Raw genomic sequence first — 15278 nt, 5'->3', positions numbered from 1 at the left:
GCTGATTGTCTTCCAAACACTCTCAGGTGTTGGCATGTTAAATGCCAGGGTGTGCATCTGTCCTCGCATCCCATTAGCTTGCTGCAGTGAGACGTCTGACTCTGACTTGAAAAAGGGGACCCTCTTCAGAAACGAAAGCAATGCAGAACAAATTTCAGGCTTTTAGGCTTACCGCGTCTTGTGCCAAAACCTCAATAACAAGCCCCCCTCCAGCCCCCGTTTCCCTGGCTCTTGCCCCAGACTTACACAAAGAAACACCAGCTTTATGGACTTAGGGCATTAAAGCATAAAAACAGCGGACGGAGAACAGGTTCGGAACACATGGCGTCAAACGCAGATCGCACAGGCCATATAAACTGTCAAACGCTTCGATTTTTAGGGCCGTGTTTTCAAAAGGCCACGTGAAAGGGCTTAGCAGGCGACGCGGCGAGGAGGCCCAAGCAAAAATGCTTTTCTGATGAGCTGCAACAATGCACTCACTCCCACGACATCAGCTCTCTGTTGGGAGTCTCCTCCTAATTTCCTCCATCCATAATAAAAAGAGCTACATTAAACAGTGCCATTAGTGCCAGCAATTTGTTTTATTCTCCACAGAAAGAGAAATGTTATCTGTGGCGGACAAACTTAACCCAATTAAAGCTCATTGTGTATGGGGGCCTTGCTGGGTCTTCAGCTGATGCCTAGGAACGAGGGCAGAGGCAGCCAACGTTGGGGAGGGAGAGGGGGGGGGGGGAGAGAACGATTTGAACACGTCTGGAGAATTAGGGAAACTAGGAGAGAGACAAATGTGCTTTCAGGAAAAAAGACGGGAAGAGAAATGATGTTTTTGTGCATGTTCCCCCCGCATCAAATCCCTCCCAGGATGGTTCGATAGAGGAACACTGCACTAAATGTACACTCAAAACGAACATGCACGGATACGCCGGCGCTTAAATAAATAGACGAAGGATTCGTCGTCGATGAATGGAAAACATTTGCAATAGAATAACAAGGGCAGGGAGTGCATACAAAGCCACACGTTCTGAGACACTCGTTCATACCTTCACATTTTTGCTGTTAATTGTTGTGATAACACCTCTCGATTACAGGGGTTTAATTATCAACATGTTTGGCTGTTAGACCAAGTACCTGGCACCGATCCTGGTGAAGGGCTCAAGGTTTCTAATGAAGATCTCACTCACAGCAGCAAACAGGAGCTCAGTGTGGTGCTGTCCTAACAAAGAAGCACATTGCGTTTAGAGACGACCTGGGTGTCTGTGAATTCTAACACAATAATGCCAAGAATATTCATAGTGATACATTTTGATTGATATCCAGTTGTGCGGGAATGGCAAGTGTGTGTCACTATGGGGAAAGCAAGTGATTCTGTGTGATTGCGGAATTACAGTAACTGAATCACATGTCGTGAGACACAAATGAGGCATGTCTGCACTTCCGTAATAGGGCGAAAGCTGGTTTCAGTCCGTTTGACTGGTAATCCTTTCGTCTCCTATTGCATTTGTCAGCCTTAGTGGAGCTGTTTTTTGCTCGCTTACCTTAAAAAAGGCCCAATCAACACCTCCCAGCTGGTGAAATGAAGCAGAACCGGGCCTCCATTACTTTGAGACGTGATGGATACTTCACAGCTGCGGTTGAGTGTCTGTGATCAGAGAGTGGAGAGACAAACAGCTGTAAAACATGCCCTACTAAAGACATACACACATTTGCTAACAGTGTGTGCCATTAGGATCTACAGTGTATATATGAATGTATAGATTCCTACTCAACTTCTTTGGTTCTCACGCAGGGCCCAATGCTATATGAAATCTTAGCACGTATTTGAAGGAGAATTCTGAGACGAAAATACACCCATTTATTGTTTGAGTTGCTCTGAAAGAAGACAATAAAACGTTAATAAAAGAATTAGTTTGACATAATTCTCATTTAAGGCCGGGGCAATTTACTATTCTACCGTACATTATGTCAGAAATATCTTATTTGTATATTTGGTTTGTAATTTAAGTAAAACTTTGTCCTCAAATACAAACATTACGTCGTCTGAATGCAATAATGTCTCGCCCAATTTTAAAGGATGTGGACAAACTAACAAATGCAGATTCTTATTATTATGAAATTGTGCTAGGAACGATCTACACCCAGCAAGCCTTAGATTTACCTCCCAATGGTTCATTTTGCGTGAGGAAATTATATTTACTGTTATTGAGAGGAAATAAATTCGCGCTAGCAGTGTCTGTCAGAGAGCGAAAACAATTTGTAGTGTTCATTTCGTGTTTAAATCGTATTAAATGCTGCATTTCACTGTATCTTCTTTCAAATGAAATGTTCAAATAAAATATAACCACATAAATATAGTCTACTCCGAGAAGAAATTTTCTGTAATATAAAACAAACGTTGTTTTGAAGTTAGATATACATAAGAACCCTATTAAACATGTAACTGCTGTCTTAAATGTATTTTATGTTGGTCTAGAGCGCTATCTAGTGGTTTAAATGAGTTCACACTCAGATTAGCCTCGTGTCTTTTTTCTTTAGTTTTTTCGCTGTGGTGAATAAATACTGCAAAAACACAATATCAAACACTTATAGTAAATAGTAATATTATTGATTCGATTAATCTTCCCTTATTCAAAGGGATAGTTTACCCAGTAATGTAAATTCTGTTATAATTTAGGCTACTTACCCTCATTTTGTTCCGAATCTGTTTGACGTTCTCACGTGAAATGAGATGTCCGTGGCAAGTCACCGTTTACTTAACGCTGAATCTTCTTCCGTTTAGTAACGGCTTTCCGACTATTTATTCAGTTCCACGTAACTTTAATTGTCAGTTGTGGAATTTATTGTTGATTGACTATGGAAACCATTTTTGCTATAAATAAGAAAGAAAAAAAAAGTCACGTTTTTGTAAATCATAGTTATGATATACGACAGTCGTGTAATAAATCCTTTTTTTACGCCTCAGATTTCGATTATCTTTTTTTGGTCGTTTTACAATGTTATAATAATTATAACTTTTTTCTAATTTATTTAATAAATTAAGACTTATTTTATTTCATGCACGACCTTTCTTTTCTTCTGTGGCAGAAATAGGGTTCCATAAATTAAATATTTCTGCCCCTCATTAGATTTATAAATGTACCCTAGCTACTTCACATATAAAAAAAAATCATTCTCATGTCACATCTTATGTAGCCTACATTGTAAAAAAAAAAAAAAAAAAAAAAAAAAAGTTACTGCCTTCAATATGTTTACATACGATCAACTTGGATGTTTAAGTCATTTTAAATTAAATTGCATTACACCAGTTGAACTCCAAAAAAATAGTTGAATGATTGAACAAAAATAAGTTGAAAATTGCAGTTTTTTTTTTTTTTTCATTTCTGAGTTAAAGAAATGTAAAAACCTTTGTCATAACTTATTGATCATATAATATTTTTTTTACAGTGTAGTAGAAAACTCGTTGTTGGGATCAAGGGGGGTCTATCATTATCTATCAATTGTTCAAAGAAGTTCATGAAAGAAGAGGGCATTAATTACATGTCCTCTTAAATCACCCACTTGAAGACAAACACAAGGGTTGTGATAGTTTTCAACCATACCAACTGAGGAAATTATCAGGTTATTTTAATGTCATATTTAAGTCAAGTCTATTTCAATGCATGTTTGTTAAAGAAATAATTCACCAAAAGCTTAACCCTTCACCCACATGTTGTTCGAAATTGCTGTGCAAATATATATTTCTTTCTTCAGTGGAACACAAAAGGTTATTTTTTGAATAATATCTTGGCATATATTAAAAAAGGGCTAACAAGTTACAAAATAAAAACTAAAAAAGAAAAAAAAAATATTACAAATGTGGTCAGTACGACATGTACACTAAGTTTTCTGTACATATGCGAAAAATGTAGAATTGACAAGTCTTTTGAGATCTTTTCAATTCAATCATCAATTGAACCAGTTAAAACAACTGGTCTAAATGATTTGTTCCCGTACGTTACATAACATTATCCCTACTGTCGAGCATGGCGATGGAAGCAGCTCACTCTGGTGTTTCTTAAGCGAGAGAAATAAAAAGATTGAGCCAAAATCCACAAGGCGTGTTCAGAGCAGCGACCCCTTTGTTCCAGTAGAACAATGTTCCAAAGAATAAATAAATTTCAGTTCAATAAAAAAATATGTGGCATGACCTGAAAATTGCGGTCAGATGGCACAATTGATTTCAAAATTGGAGTGAATTTGTACTGAGAAATGTGGAATTGAATGCAATTTGGCCAGTCAAAATTTACATGATCAGGCTGAAAATAAATTTTAAAAACAAAAACAATGTATTCTCTTTTCTTAAGATACAAAAAACATATTTTTTAAAAACCATGCAGTAAATGGTTAAGAACTTTTTTTAATGAAAATTGCTTTTTATAATTTTAAACGTTAAGATTTTTTAGTGAATATGGACCCTAGAAGTCAAAAATCATCTACCATTCATCTAAATTCTAAATAGCCGTATATCACTGCCTCATACCAAAAATTATATTTGAAATACATCCAATCATTGTACAGAGAATAGAACAGTTAAACACATTCTGAAAACTCAACTTATGTCACTGAAATATTTCAGATTTATTCTAAGAAATTAGTTTACACCGGAGGAAATAAAGAGAACACCACTGTGGCTTTTCCCATATCGGTACATCTTTAAACATCATGGGATCCTGAAAGAAACACAAAAGGCAAGTTCCTAAAATAATAAAAAAAAAATGCTCAAGTCCAAAATGTAATGACTATGCCCACGTGACAACATTGGGGTATGATTTAATCGGGTGTCCTGAGAGAATCAAGGTAGCAGGCGTCGTGGCGGCCGCGGACCTGAACCTGGTGGAAAAAAAAAAAAAAAAAAAAAGGCACCAAAAGAAAAGAAAAATCAGTGACAGATCCTTCCACACCAATAGTGCTCTAAAAAGACTTGAGAAAGTACTGACCTGTTGGGGCTCCCATATGAAGGCTCCTGAGTGACGGTGGCGGTACTCTAGGACCATGGGGCCCATTCTGCGGTGGGGGTCCACAGAGAAGAGGCGTCTTTAGCAATGCATGAGGGCCTGGATGCTGCAATAGTCCTCTAGAGGACTGGAAACCAAGAGGCGGAGTGTCAAGCAAAGGGGCACGGGTGGGAGAGGGCCAATGTATAGGTGCTTGGCCTAAGAGAGGTTGTGGCTTGTCAAGACTGTGAGTGGCTACTGGCCCTCTAGATGGCAGAAGATTAAATGAAGGACCGTGAGAGACAGAAGGGGGCCGAGAAGGTAAAAGGCTATGGGGGGCAGTTGGTCTGTGGGAAGGTGGCTTTAGATTTTGCATTGAAAGCAAAGGAGGTGGTTTCGTCTTAGGGTATGAGCCTGGAAACAGAGAATACTGTATTCAAATACCACACAAGTATCACAAAAAAGTACAACAAATCAATGTATGATTTTTTTTATTTTAAGTAAGAAAAAAAAAAACAATGAATGTAGCACTGTATTTGATACTGTGCCCTAAAAACAAACCTTGCAATCCCATTTGATGTCCTGGGAGTGCATCTCCTGACCCCAAGGGTGGGTTTGTCTGCTCTCGTGGTGGTGGACCAGAACCAGCAGGCAGAAGTGGTGGAGGCTTTCCTAACCCCGGAGGCAGGCTGTTGATCACAGGAGCAGCCTCACTGTCAACTTCAGAGGAAGAGACTGAGGAAGAAAGGAACAAGTAATACAGAGATGTTTCTATACAGAAATAAAAACAATGCATACACAATGCAATTGTATAGATTGGCTGTGATCTTTATTATGGCTATGATTATTATAATTATTATTTAATAATTTAAGTCAAATATTTATAAAAACTAGAAGAAATTAGAAAAAAATGTTGTGCTCTAAATAAAAATAAAAAAAAAATCCAAGGAATCCAAGCGAATATGGAAAACGAGCAAGAAATATTCTTGCAATTGTACATTATTTAAAATATAAAATGTATTATATAAATAATTCATACCATATATATATATATATATATATATATATATTTTTTTTTTTAAGGCTAAACGATTAATTGCATTTGCGATAATATCGCGATATGATGAAACGCGATTTTGTAACTGCAAAAGCTGCGATTACACTGGTCACGTGGCACGCGAGAGAAAAGCAGTCTGCAAGATCAAGCATCAACTTGGCACAATACGCATATAGGTCTGGCATACAGGAAAGAACAGTTTATTTTTAATGTATGTGATATTGTGTTGTTTATTCTCTCTCCAACAATTCTGGATCGATTCAGAGAATTTCAGAATCAAGTGTGAGCTTAGTTTTTAAACACAGATGTGTGATGACGCTGCGCGTGCTTTAGAAACGACCTTATTCTGCTTGCTTCTAATTTTTTTTTCTCTCTCACGACACCGCTCGAACCTTCCGAAACATAATATTTCATAAAGTTCGGGGTTAAACCGAATTACAAGGACATTCGCGTGCTTCATTGCACAGATTTTGCCGCTTTGCTTGATGTTATAACATTACTGGTGCAGTGCGCAGCCTTTTGTAACACAAAATTAAATGTACACATGGTCAGTTATATCTTAAACCAACAGTACAAACTACATTTACAATTTCAAAAGAGATGTGTGCATTAGTGTGAATGCAGCTTATCATATCTAAACTGAGGGGGAAAAATCACTCCAGCTCTAGAATGAAAAACATTCAGACAGCCTACTTTTAAATACTGAAACTAGGGCTGTCGCGGTTATGGAATTTCCCTTGCGGTAATGTTGAGTGGCTCAATAGCGTGATATGCGGTATTACCGCCATTTATTTATTTATTTATTTAATTTTTATGTTTTTGTTGCTATATAAATAATGTTTACGATGTGGACAAAAACGAGGACATTTTCAGTAACCAATGTAACCGAAACTAAACAGCGTCTACAGTATATGCGCATTGAAAGACTTTCACTCAGCGCGCATATTGTTATGACAACGGACTTTGAGCGAGTCATTGAACCGTTCATTCAACGAACACGTTTAAAAAAGCTGATTCAACAAGATGTTATTTATTTTTAACTTTGAGATTCAACTTTTCAAGGCTCAGCTGAGCAGCAATGCGTCGCATAGGCAATGCTGAAGCTGATGCTTCACTTATTAGAGACCCATTGATTCAATGCGTGACTCACTGATTTTATTTCGGCTTCCTTGTGTTGTGGGATGCTGACCAGAGCTGCTGCTGACGCGCATTTATGGGAAAATACCCGTGAAGAGAACATTGAGAACAACAGAACAAGAGAACAACATTAAAATGATGATGCGACAAATTTTTCGCTTCCCTTTGACACGACAAGCTTTTCACGACTTCAAAGACAGACGCAGGTAATTGCACGCGCAGCGCGTGACGCGCTCTGCCGATCTCTCTCATTCACTGTCTGTGTGAAGCCTGTAGGCTACACATCACCATGATAAACAGTCTTGTTATCGTTATGAACTTGTTTAACATTCAATACACATGCATTAAGTTCAAAACAAGAAGGGTATAGCCTTATAAAAAAAAAAACGTGAATATCGCGGTTGCTGCGGTTACGTGCTATCCTCTGCGGTTGACTTGTCAGAAGCGCGGTACTACAATATTGCGGTTACCGCGACAGCCCTAACTGAAACCACTCTTTGTTTATTGCTTGTAATGCTTTTTTTTGTTCCTCTTTATTTACTAGCTTTTATATTTTTAAGCTATATTAGTTTATATAGCCTTTTTAAAATTCTTAACATGTAATTGGTTTGATTAAATGATATATATATATATATATATATATATATATATATATATATATATTTTAAGTTTATGTATTTTTGCACATGTAATTAAATATATATTTTAAGTGTTAAGATTAATTAATAAGAAGAAAGGTAGATCGGATCATTTATTACAGAAGGTAAAGAACTTAAAAAGTAATCGCATATTAAATCGCAATATTGGAATAAAAAAAATAAAAAATAAAAAATAAATATCGCAATTAGATTTTCCATAATCGTTCATATAAAAAAAAAAAGTATTTTTTTTTAATATCAATACCTCCAAAGAAAATATTTTACATTTAAAAAAAGAAATCAAATTAAATAAATTGCGTCTAATTAGAGATTGTAAATTAAAATGTGATCATTCATAAATGCACCTAGTTTAAGGCAATTCAATTATAATGTGCAAATTAAGAGCAACACGAGAATTACATACTTATAAAGACAACACAATATGAATATGAATGTAACTAGGCCAGGACATGGAAGCATGTTCACCTCGCAGATGGTCCTGGCGGTTTTGAAGATACTCCACCAGTGTGCTGAGCTCCTCTGGGTACAGGTGCAGACCTTCGGCCAGGAGAAAGAGCAGGTGGCGGGTGGCGGAGGGAACAGTGTGGCGCTCCAGCTTGCCACGCTCCAGATAGTCCTCCGTCAGCTCAGCCGCCCGTGCCGCAGTCTCCGTGGGGTCCGGCACACGCCGCGAACCACTCAAGCGCCTGAACTCGACCATCACAAACTCCATGGCCTGTTCTTTGGGCATGTTTCGATGAACTGCAGAGAGGCAGAGGAAGGGTCAGCCAGAGGAGGGAGGGGGTTTACATATGGCGCTCAGTGTGAGCCGCTGCAGTCTAAGCAGTGCGCAAAAGAGTTCTACCTCATCAGCAACATGCTGCAGTCTGGCAACCTCTGCTTAACCCAATTACCACATTCAAATTCAGTGTGCGCTCAAAGGACACGTTCATAAGCACGCTTATAAGTTTTAAGTAGATTAGAAGTTTATATAAGATTGCTTTGAAAAGTTGTTTCGGACCAAATGTACTGCGTGTAATTATTATATGAGGAAGCAATGTGCATGAGAAATCTTTTAGACTTTTGATCACTGGTTCACAATGTCATTCAGGTTTGAAATATGGCAATAACAAATTCCTTCAGTGGGAAAATTCGACAATTCAGTTCACGCGTTTAAAAGGATGGATCTACACTTTAATAGACTTAATATTGAAGTAAGGGTAAGCTGGCCGGTTTTTATGCCCATTCGGAGGATGTCAAACATGTTTGATATTTTGAGCAGGTTTTAGAACACATATTGTTTTTATTTGTCATACATGTTCTGATGTGTTCAAAATGACTTGTAAGTCGGTAGTGTGTGATCTTCAGTCAGTTTTGTTTTTCTCTGTAACCAAAGTTGATAGGTGTATGATGCCTAGATTTTCAAAAAGTGTATACCAGCCTTCAGAGAACTTACCAGCAAGGTGAGGTTTTATAGAAATTAAAAACATTAATAAAAAATTATATTAATATACATCTGAAATACATTATATATTATTAAGTGTTTTTTTTTAAATCAAGTGGTGGGCATTAATTATAATATCAGAATTAAGGGCATTTCATCTATTTGAATGTAATGTTATTGTGATTGTTTATGTTTCTTTAAATATGCATGTCTAACACTATATTGATGAATTATTGCTTGGTTTTAATGGTGCAATTTAAACATATTTACCAACTGTTGATTGGTAAAATATTTGTACCCAAACCTCATGGGTTATGTCATTGTAATGTATTTTTTTTTTTTGTAAAACAATGTATGCATGATTTATTTGGACCATTCAAAATTATCTTATGAATTATGTTTGTGAAAAGTGTAAAACCATGGCAAAACTAAAAGCTATTGTATGGTTTAATTTGGAGTATTCTGAATATTTTTCTTCCTTCAAAACAAAGGACTTTTTTATAAAATTGAGGGGAAACAGTTTTTAAAAATATGTTTTCCCTAAGGTTATTAAAAATAAAATGTTTTTCTATTTTATAACAAAGCATGTTTCTAGTCTAAGATCCGGTTTGTGTGTTTATGCAATTTAGTTTTTAACTGCCACAAGATACACAAATAGATTTCTTTGTAAAGTTTGCATTACATTGAGATGACATTTTGCAGTTCATATAAATTATTTATCTTTTTGGGCTGTTCTGAAAGTTACAGTATATTTTTAGAATATATGAATGCATGTCTTTTTGGTGCAATCACAGGAGTAAATGATCATTCTAGTTCATACTAAAAACAAAAATGCCCACCACCAAGTCTAGGGTATTTTCTCTGTAGCAATTATCTTAACGTTTTTAACTATTGTTTGAAATACATTTAAGTGGTTTTATTGGGAGATAAATTGTGGGAGTCAGGACTTACTTTTGAGGGATTCTGAAAATATGATTACTGTGCACGAGGAGAGTGTTACATTAGTCTGCTCGACGAGAATACATAAGGGGGAACCGTCAGAGCGGACATCTTGGAGGGCCCGGGTCAGGCCTGATTCCACCTGCAGGTAAAGCATTTCCACCGAGAGGCCACGTTCCTGCAAACACTGGCCTATCGATTTGGGGTAATCCCTTTGAAAGAAGAAGAAGAGATCTGGTTATTGAGAACCATGCTTCAGGGCATGACGTGAGGAAATGACGTTGTTGAGCGTGACCTGGCTTATATATGCAGTAATGAAAGGGTAGAGATTTAATGATTAATGAATAAACCAACACAAATCTGCTTAGCATTATTAAAGTGTATTAAACATTTGATAATAAGATAAGGTTGTTTTATTTGTTTTAGCTGAATAAATGCTTTTGTGTGTGGCATCAGTCTTCTTTGAGAGAAATAAATCCCAAAAGACATCAAAATAAGTGAAAACTTGTTTAAATAGTAACTAAAAAGTTACATACTAATATCACCATTTTACACACATTTACACAACTTAAAGACCAATACAGTATAGTGTTTAAATACTGTAAAACTTATTTTGAAATACTTCTATGGACACATTTATGACAAGAAATATTAATCAGATCACTTATATGGGACTGTTTATTTTGTGTCAACAGAAAAATGCATTTTAGAAACGTAAATTAAAAACCTTCATGTTTAAAGATGTATTTTCACTTTTGTTAGTAGCACGTTTGAGTTTTTGTTTAATTACGTACTTGATATAAATATGGCTTGATAACTGAACATTTTGAATATCACCACTTGTCAAAGAGGCTCCTTTGTATTTTGTTGAATGAACAAGGATTGTCTGGACATATTTATTCTTTTATGAATAATGTGAAAGTTTGCTAGGAGACTGAACATACCATGTTTTAAGAGAATACCCTCTTTTAGAAATGTGAAATAGAAGATTTAGATTGGAAAAATTGAATCAAAAAGTTAAACATCAGCATAAATGCATTCTCTTCCTACAGTTTTTAGGGCAGGGCTCTAAATTTTAAATTGAATGCAACATGACGCAATGGTACCATAAAATGATGCAAGGTTTGTGTTTCCGCAGCATTGAGATTAGGATTCAGAAGTCATTTATATTTAAAATTGTTTGTTGGGGGGGTTGCTTGTTTTCGATTTTTTTTGTGAGACCAAACATTTGTGTTTGATTTGCTGGATAAATATAATTTACACAACATACAAGTACATTTTTAAACTAACTTATTTATTATTAAATTAACCTCTTTGTTCTAAATATTATGCTCGAAGGTTTCATTTAAAGCTCAAAAATTGTCATTATTCGTTTGGGTTTTTTGTCCACTGGAAAAGCAGTGTAAAACTGTGATAATAATGGATTTTTTTTTTATTAATTAATTTATAAGGATTATAAGGAGACTGAAAGTGAATTGTAAAGAAAAAGGGTGTTCACACTTGGCATGTTTGGGTCGATTAAAACGTACCCTGGTGCGATTGCTCTGTTAGTGCCGTACATTTGCGGTACCATCCGAACCCTAGTGGTGCGCACCAAAAAAGCAGCCCGAAACCGCTAAAAAGATGGGTTTCGACAAAAATGGGACATGATGTCACAAGATGCGACCCTAAAAAGTACAGAATGCTCTCACACACCGTTTTTTTTCGTCATAGTCACAATGTTGCCTATCACAGTTCAGTACAGGCATCAGAACAGTGTCTTCTCGCAGCATATCATTTATGAGTGTGATGGAGGGATTTCTGCCGTTGTTTTGACACCTTTACACATTTTATAAGCTCTTCACAAGATCACAGCTGGTCAAAATATGGGTGTTTTGGGTTTTCATTAAGTTTCATCGGAAAATATATGTAATAAACGCCGACAAATCAGGTTGTGAACATATCCCTATGTCTTTAGGTTCTGTGTTAAATTGCCAATCTGAACGCTAAGCGGACCAGGACTAAATGTTCTCTTTTTTTGGTCCGAACAAAACAAACCGAACTACAAGTGTGAACACACCCCAAGAAGCAGAGACATCTGTTAAATAGTGGACACATTTTGCCTAATTATGAACATTTAGAATACTATTTTTTTTTTCAAGGCATATTTAATTTTCATTTAATTTCGCATAAATGATTTAAATAATAGCATATCCATCAGAATTCAAGGATGGTTCCTGATCTTAATCCTGACCTGTCTAACATCTGACAATAACAAACAACATTCACACAACAGAGACTTTTCAGAAAACTAAAACAGCACAAAATGGGTAAACAAACATGTCCCATATTTTCATGTGCCAACTCTGAAAAAAATGACATTTAAATTACATTTACTCTCTTACATTTAATATATATAAAACAAGCAAACTTGACACAATAATAATGCAAGAGAATTTTGCTGCTACTTGAGGTATATACTCACACATTCTGGTTATTCACAGACAGGACGACACAGTCTGCAGGCTGTCTAGCACCATCTTTATGTAGCTGCTGTAGGAACTTCTCATATATGGTAGTGCGTTGAACTGATGCCTCGTATTCCTCAGGGGAAACAGCTGATACAAAGAAAGATGCTCAGAAAAGATTTCCCACATCAGAAAGCAGTGAGAAATCAAGTTCTTTATTGAAAAACCATTATATGAAAAATAATACCCGTTGACTGATGCGGTGAATGCTCATAGTCTGCAGTGCCAGAGTAGTCAATCCCTTCTTCTAAGCTTTCAAAACTGAGAAGAATTGAGGTATGATCAGGAGGGAAAGATGTTTAGAGTTAAGAACAGCAATGAATCGCTCACAAATAAGCAAATGTTTATTTGGGAGAAACAGATATGCGAAAGAAGAATCTATATAAGGGATTTATATATAGACTTTACAAATAACACTATTTAAGTCACCTCTCAGATTGTGGAAGGTCATCTTTTCTGTCCTCCCTCATAGGATATGGTGGTCTTCGAAAAGACCTGAGAGGTTTTAGGACACTGCATGTAGTAAGTCAACATGATTAAAATTAACATACCATCAGAAATGTAAAACGTAGGCTGTGTGTTAAAACCAAGCTAGACAGCACTTAAATTTAGTTTTTAACTGTTAAAATGTTGCGAAGAATAGCCCAGAAGGAGGCAGCTCTCAGTGTTTTGAAACAAAGCCTCTATGTTACTCACATACCTTCCTCCACTATGTTTTGGTGGTGGTCTTCTGCCCCCAGCTTTCTGCGCCCACGCCGACATTTGGTGTCTTCTAAATGAATTGCAGTTGATAAATATAAATTTACATAATATCGCGCGCAAGACACAATTGAGTTTTGGTTTTGGTCTGCATCTAATCTATTATTTAAATAAAACAACCATGCTCTTCAGTTAAAATAACGTGTAATACTTGTGAGATTCGTCAAACTATTGTTATGAAAGCAATGAATTGTTGTGTAGCCCATCTTACCTGGGTAAGGTTAGATCTTCGGTTATATTCCTGCTGGTTTAATTTATAATATCGCGATAAATTGATTAATTTGTCATGTCTGCCCGAGATTAGTAAATACTAAGATTATTTTTAGATAAGAATTGTGTAAAACGGAGATGAATCCGAATCACTGCTCAGAGCTAGCGCCAACGGACCTGCAACACACTCGATCTGACTTCCTTTCGATGAACAAGTGTATTTCAGGAAGTGTGTGGCGCCTCCTATCGGACAGGCAGTCAAACGACGAGACCAATGACGTCACTAAACTGCCCATAGGATAGAAAACTGATAGAAACCTATGATAGAATAATATGTTGTTTTTTCCCTTTGTCGAGCAGTGTGTAGTAATCAAATCAAATATTGATTTGAGAGTGTATTGTGTTTTGAATAGGACAATAGAAACAGCCTGGAAACAGCTCGCTGCATCCTGAGGCGGACATTTTTATTTATTGATTAATTGTTGTGTAATCTTCAACAACACAAACAAACAAGGTACGTTAACAAATCTCTGAAAATAACCTACATTTTTCAGCCTTAGATTGAGCATAGCTAGTACAAAAACAGAAAACAGACTAGAACAAACAAATAATTAAATAAAAAAGCAATACAAAAATAAATAAAATGAAAAATAAAATAAATAAGGACTTTTAAATTAATTCAAACGTATCCAAAAGAGAAATCAATTTATTTTTTTATTTTTTTATTTGTTTTACAAAAGCACAATCTTTGTTATCCAGACAAACACCAAACCTATGTGGGAGTTCAACCCCTTAACCAATTCTGCACCTCGATTCAAAAGGGTTGCACCACAACACAGTCAAAGAAGACTAAATTCTCTAAATTCTCAATACTTGTTTCACAAAAAACACAGTTATTCACCCCAAAACTAAATTTCAATGTTAAAAATGTATTAGTAGGATAAATCTCATGTAAAATTTCGAAGTTATTTTTGTTCCCTATTAGGAGGGAACAAAAAGATACATTCTTAATGTTTTTTTCTTCAAATTCCATTTTATTTTTCCCAGTTTTGTGCTTTTTTCTGTTTTATTTTGTCTATGTGGTTTAATCAAAAACATGTCTAATTAATAAATTAATTGAATTTATAAAAAAAAAAAAAAGTAATAATAGGTTGGCCCCAAAATGTTTTTTAATTATTTATTTATTTAAGAAATTCTGTATTGTGTATTTAAAATTTTCTGGTAATCAAATGAAGGCATAAAACATTAATTTATCTTTTATTCAAATTCAATTTAAACAAGACTTTTAATTGTTTGGCAAACAACTGCTACACAACAGAGGCTTACTGTTAAAATTATAACATGGAAGAAATTAGTTTTAATAATAATTGTATTATTGGATTAGATTAAGATGTAGGCTACAAGAGTATAGTATATTTATATCACAGTTTCACCAAACTTTCATTTTGGAAACCCATCAAATACAAAACAAAACCCTTTTTTGGGGGGGGACAATTGGCTTTATGCACAGCTGCACTACTTTCCGAACTTCAGCCAGCTCCTTATTTCCTGTCTTCCATTATTGGACAAACTAATTAATCCAGCTGTGTCTGACCTCAGTAGTCACAAAGATTACTT

The 15278-nt window shown here is 35.7% G+C and overlaps 1 protein-coding gene across 2 annotated transcripts; it reads right to left on the bottom strand.

Moving 5' to 3' along the window:
* Positions 1-4377: 4377 nt before the first annotated feature.
* LOC120494152 (uncharacterized) lies at positions 4378-13873 on the bottom strand. Of its 2 annotated transcripts, none has more exons than XM_039693316.2 (10): positions 13663-13873; positions 13393-13464; positions 13122-13205; positions 12880-12953; positions 12650-12782; positions 10198-10397; positions 8289-8564; positions 5532-5705; positions 4974-5384; positions 4378-4866 (listed from the first exon to the last, which is right to left on the bottom strand). In XM_039693316.2, the coding sequence occupies exons 2-10, from the start codon at positions 13452-13454 to the stop codon at positions 4829-4831; spliced, it is 1452 nt and encodes a 483-aa protein (XP_039549250.2). In that variant the 5' UTR covers positions 13455-13464; positions 13663-13873; the 3' UTR covers positions 4378-4828. The 2 variants fall into 2 exon arrangements, with proteins under 2 accessions (XP_039549250.2, XP_039549251.2); XM_039693317.2 differs by having other exon boundaries at positions 13122-13187.
* Positions 13874-15278: the final 1405 nt, after the last annotated feature.

The sequence above is a fragment of the Pimephales promelas genome, chromosome 10, assembly GCF_988280905.1.
Source record: "Pimephales promelas chromosome 10, fPimPro1.hap1.1, whole genome shotgun sequence".
Taxonomy (NCBI): Eukaryota; Metazoa; Chordata; class Actinopteri; order Cypriniformes; family Leuciscidae; genus Pimephales; species Pimephales promelas.
Note: the sequence above shows the minus strand (reverse complement) of the source record. Positions and strands in the feature narration are given on the sequence as shown.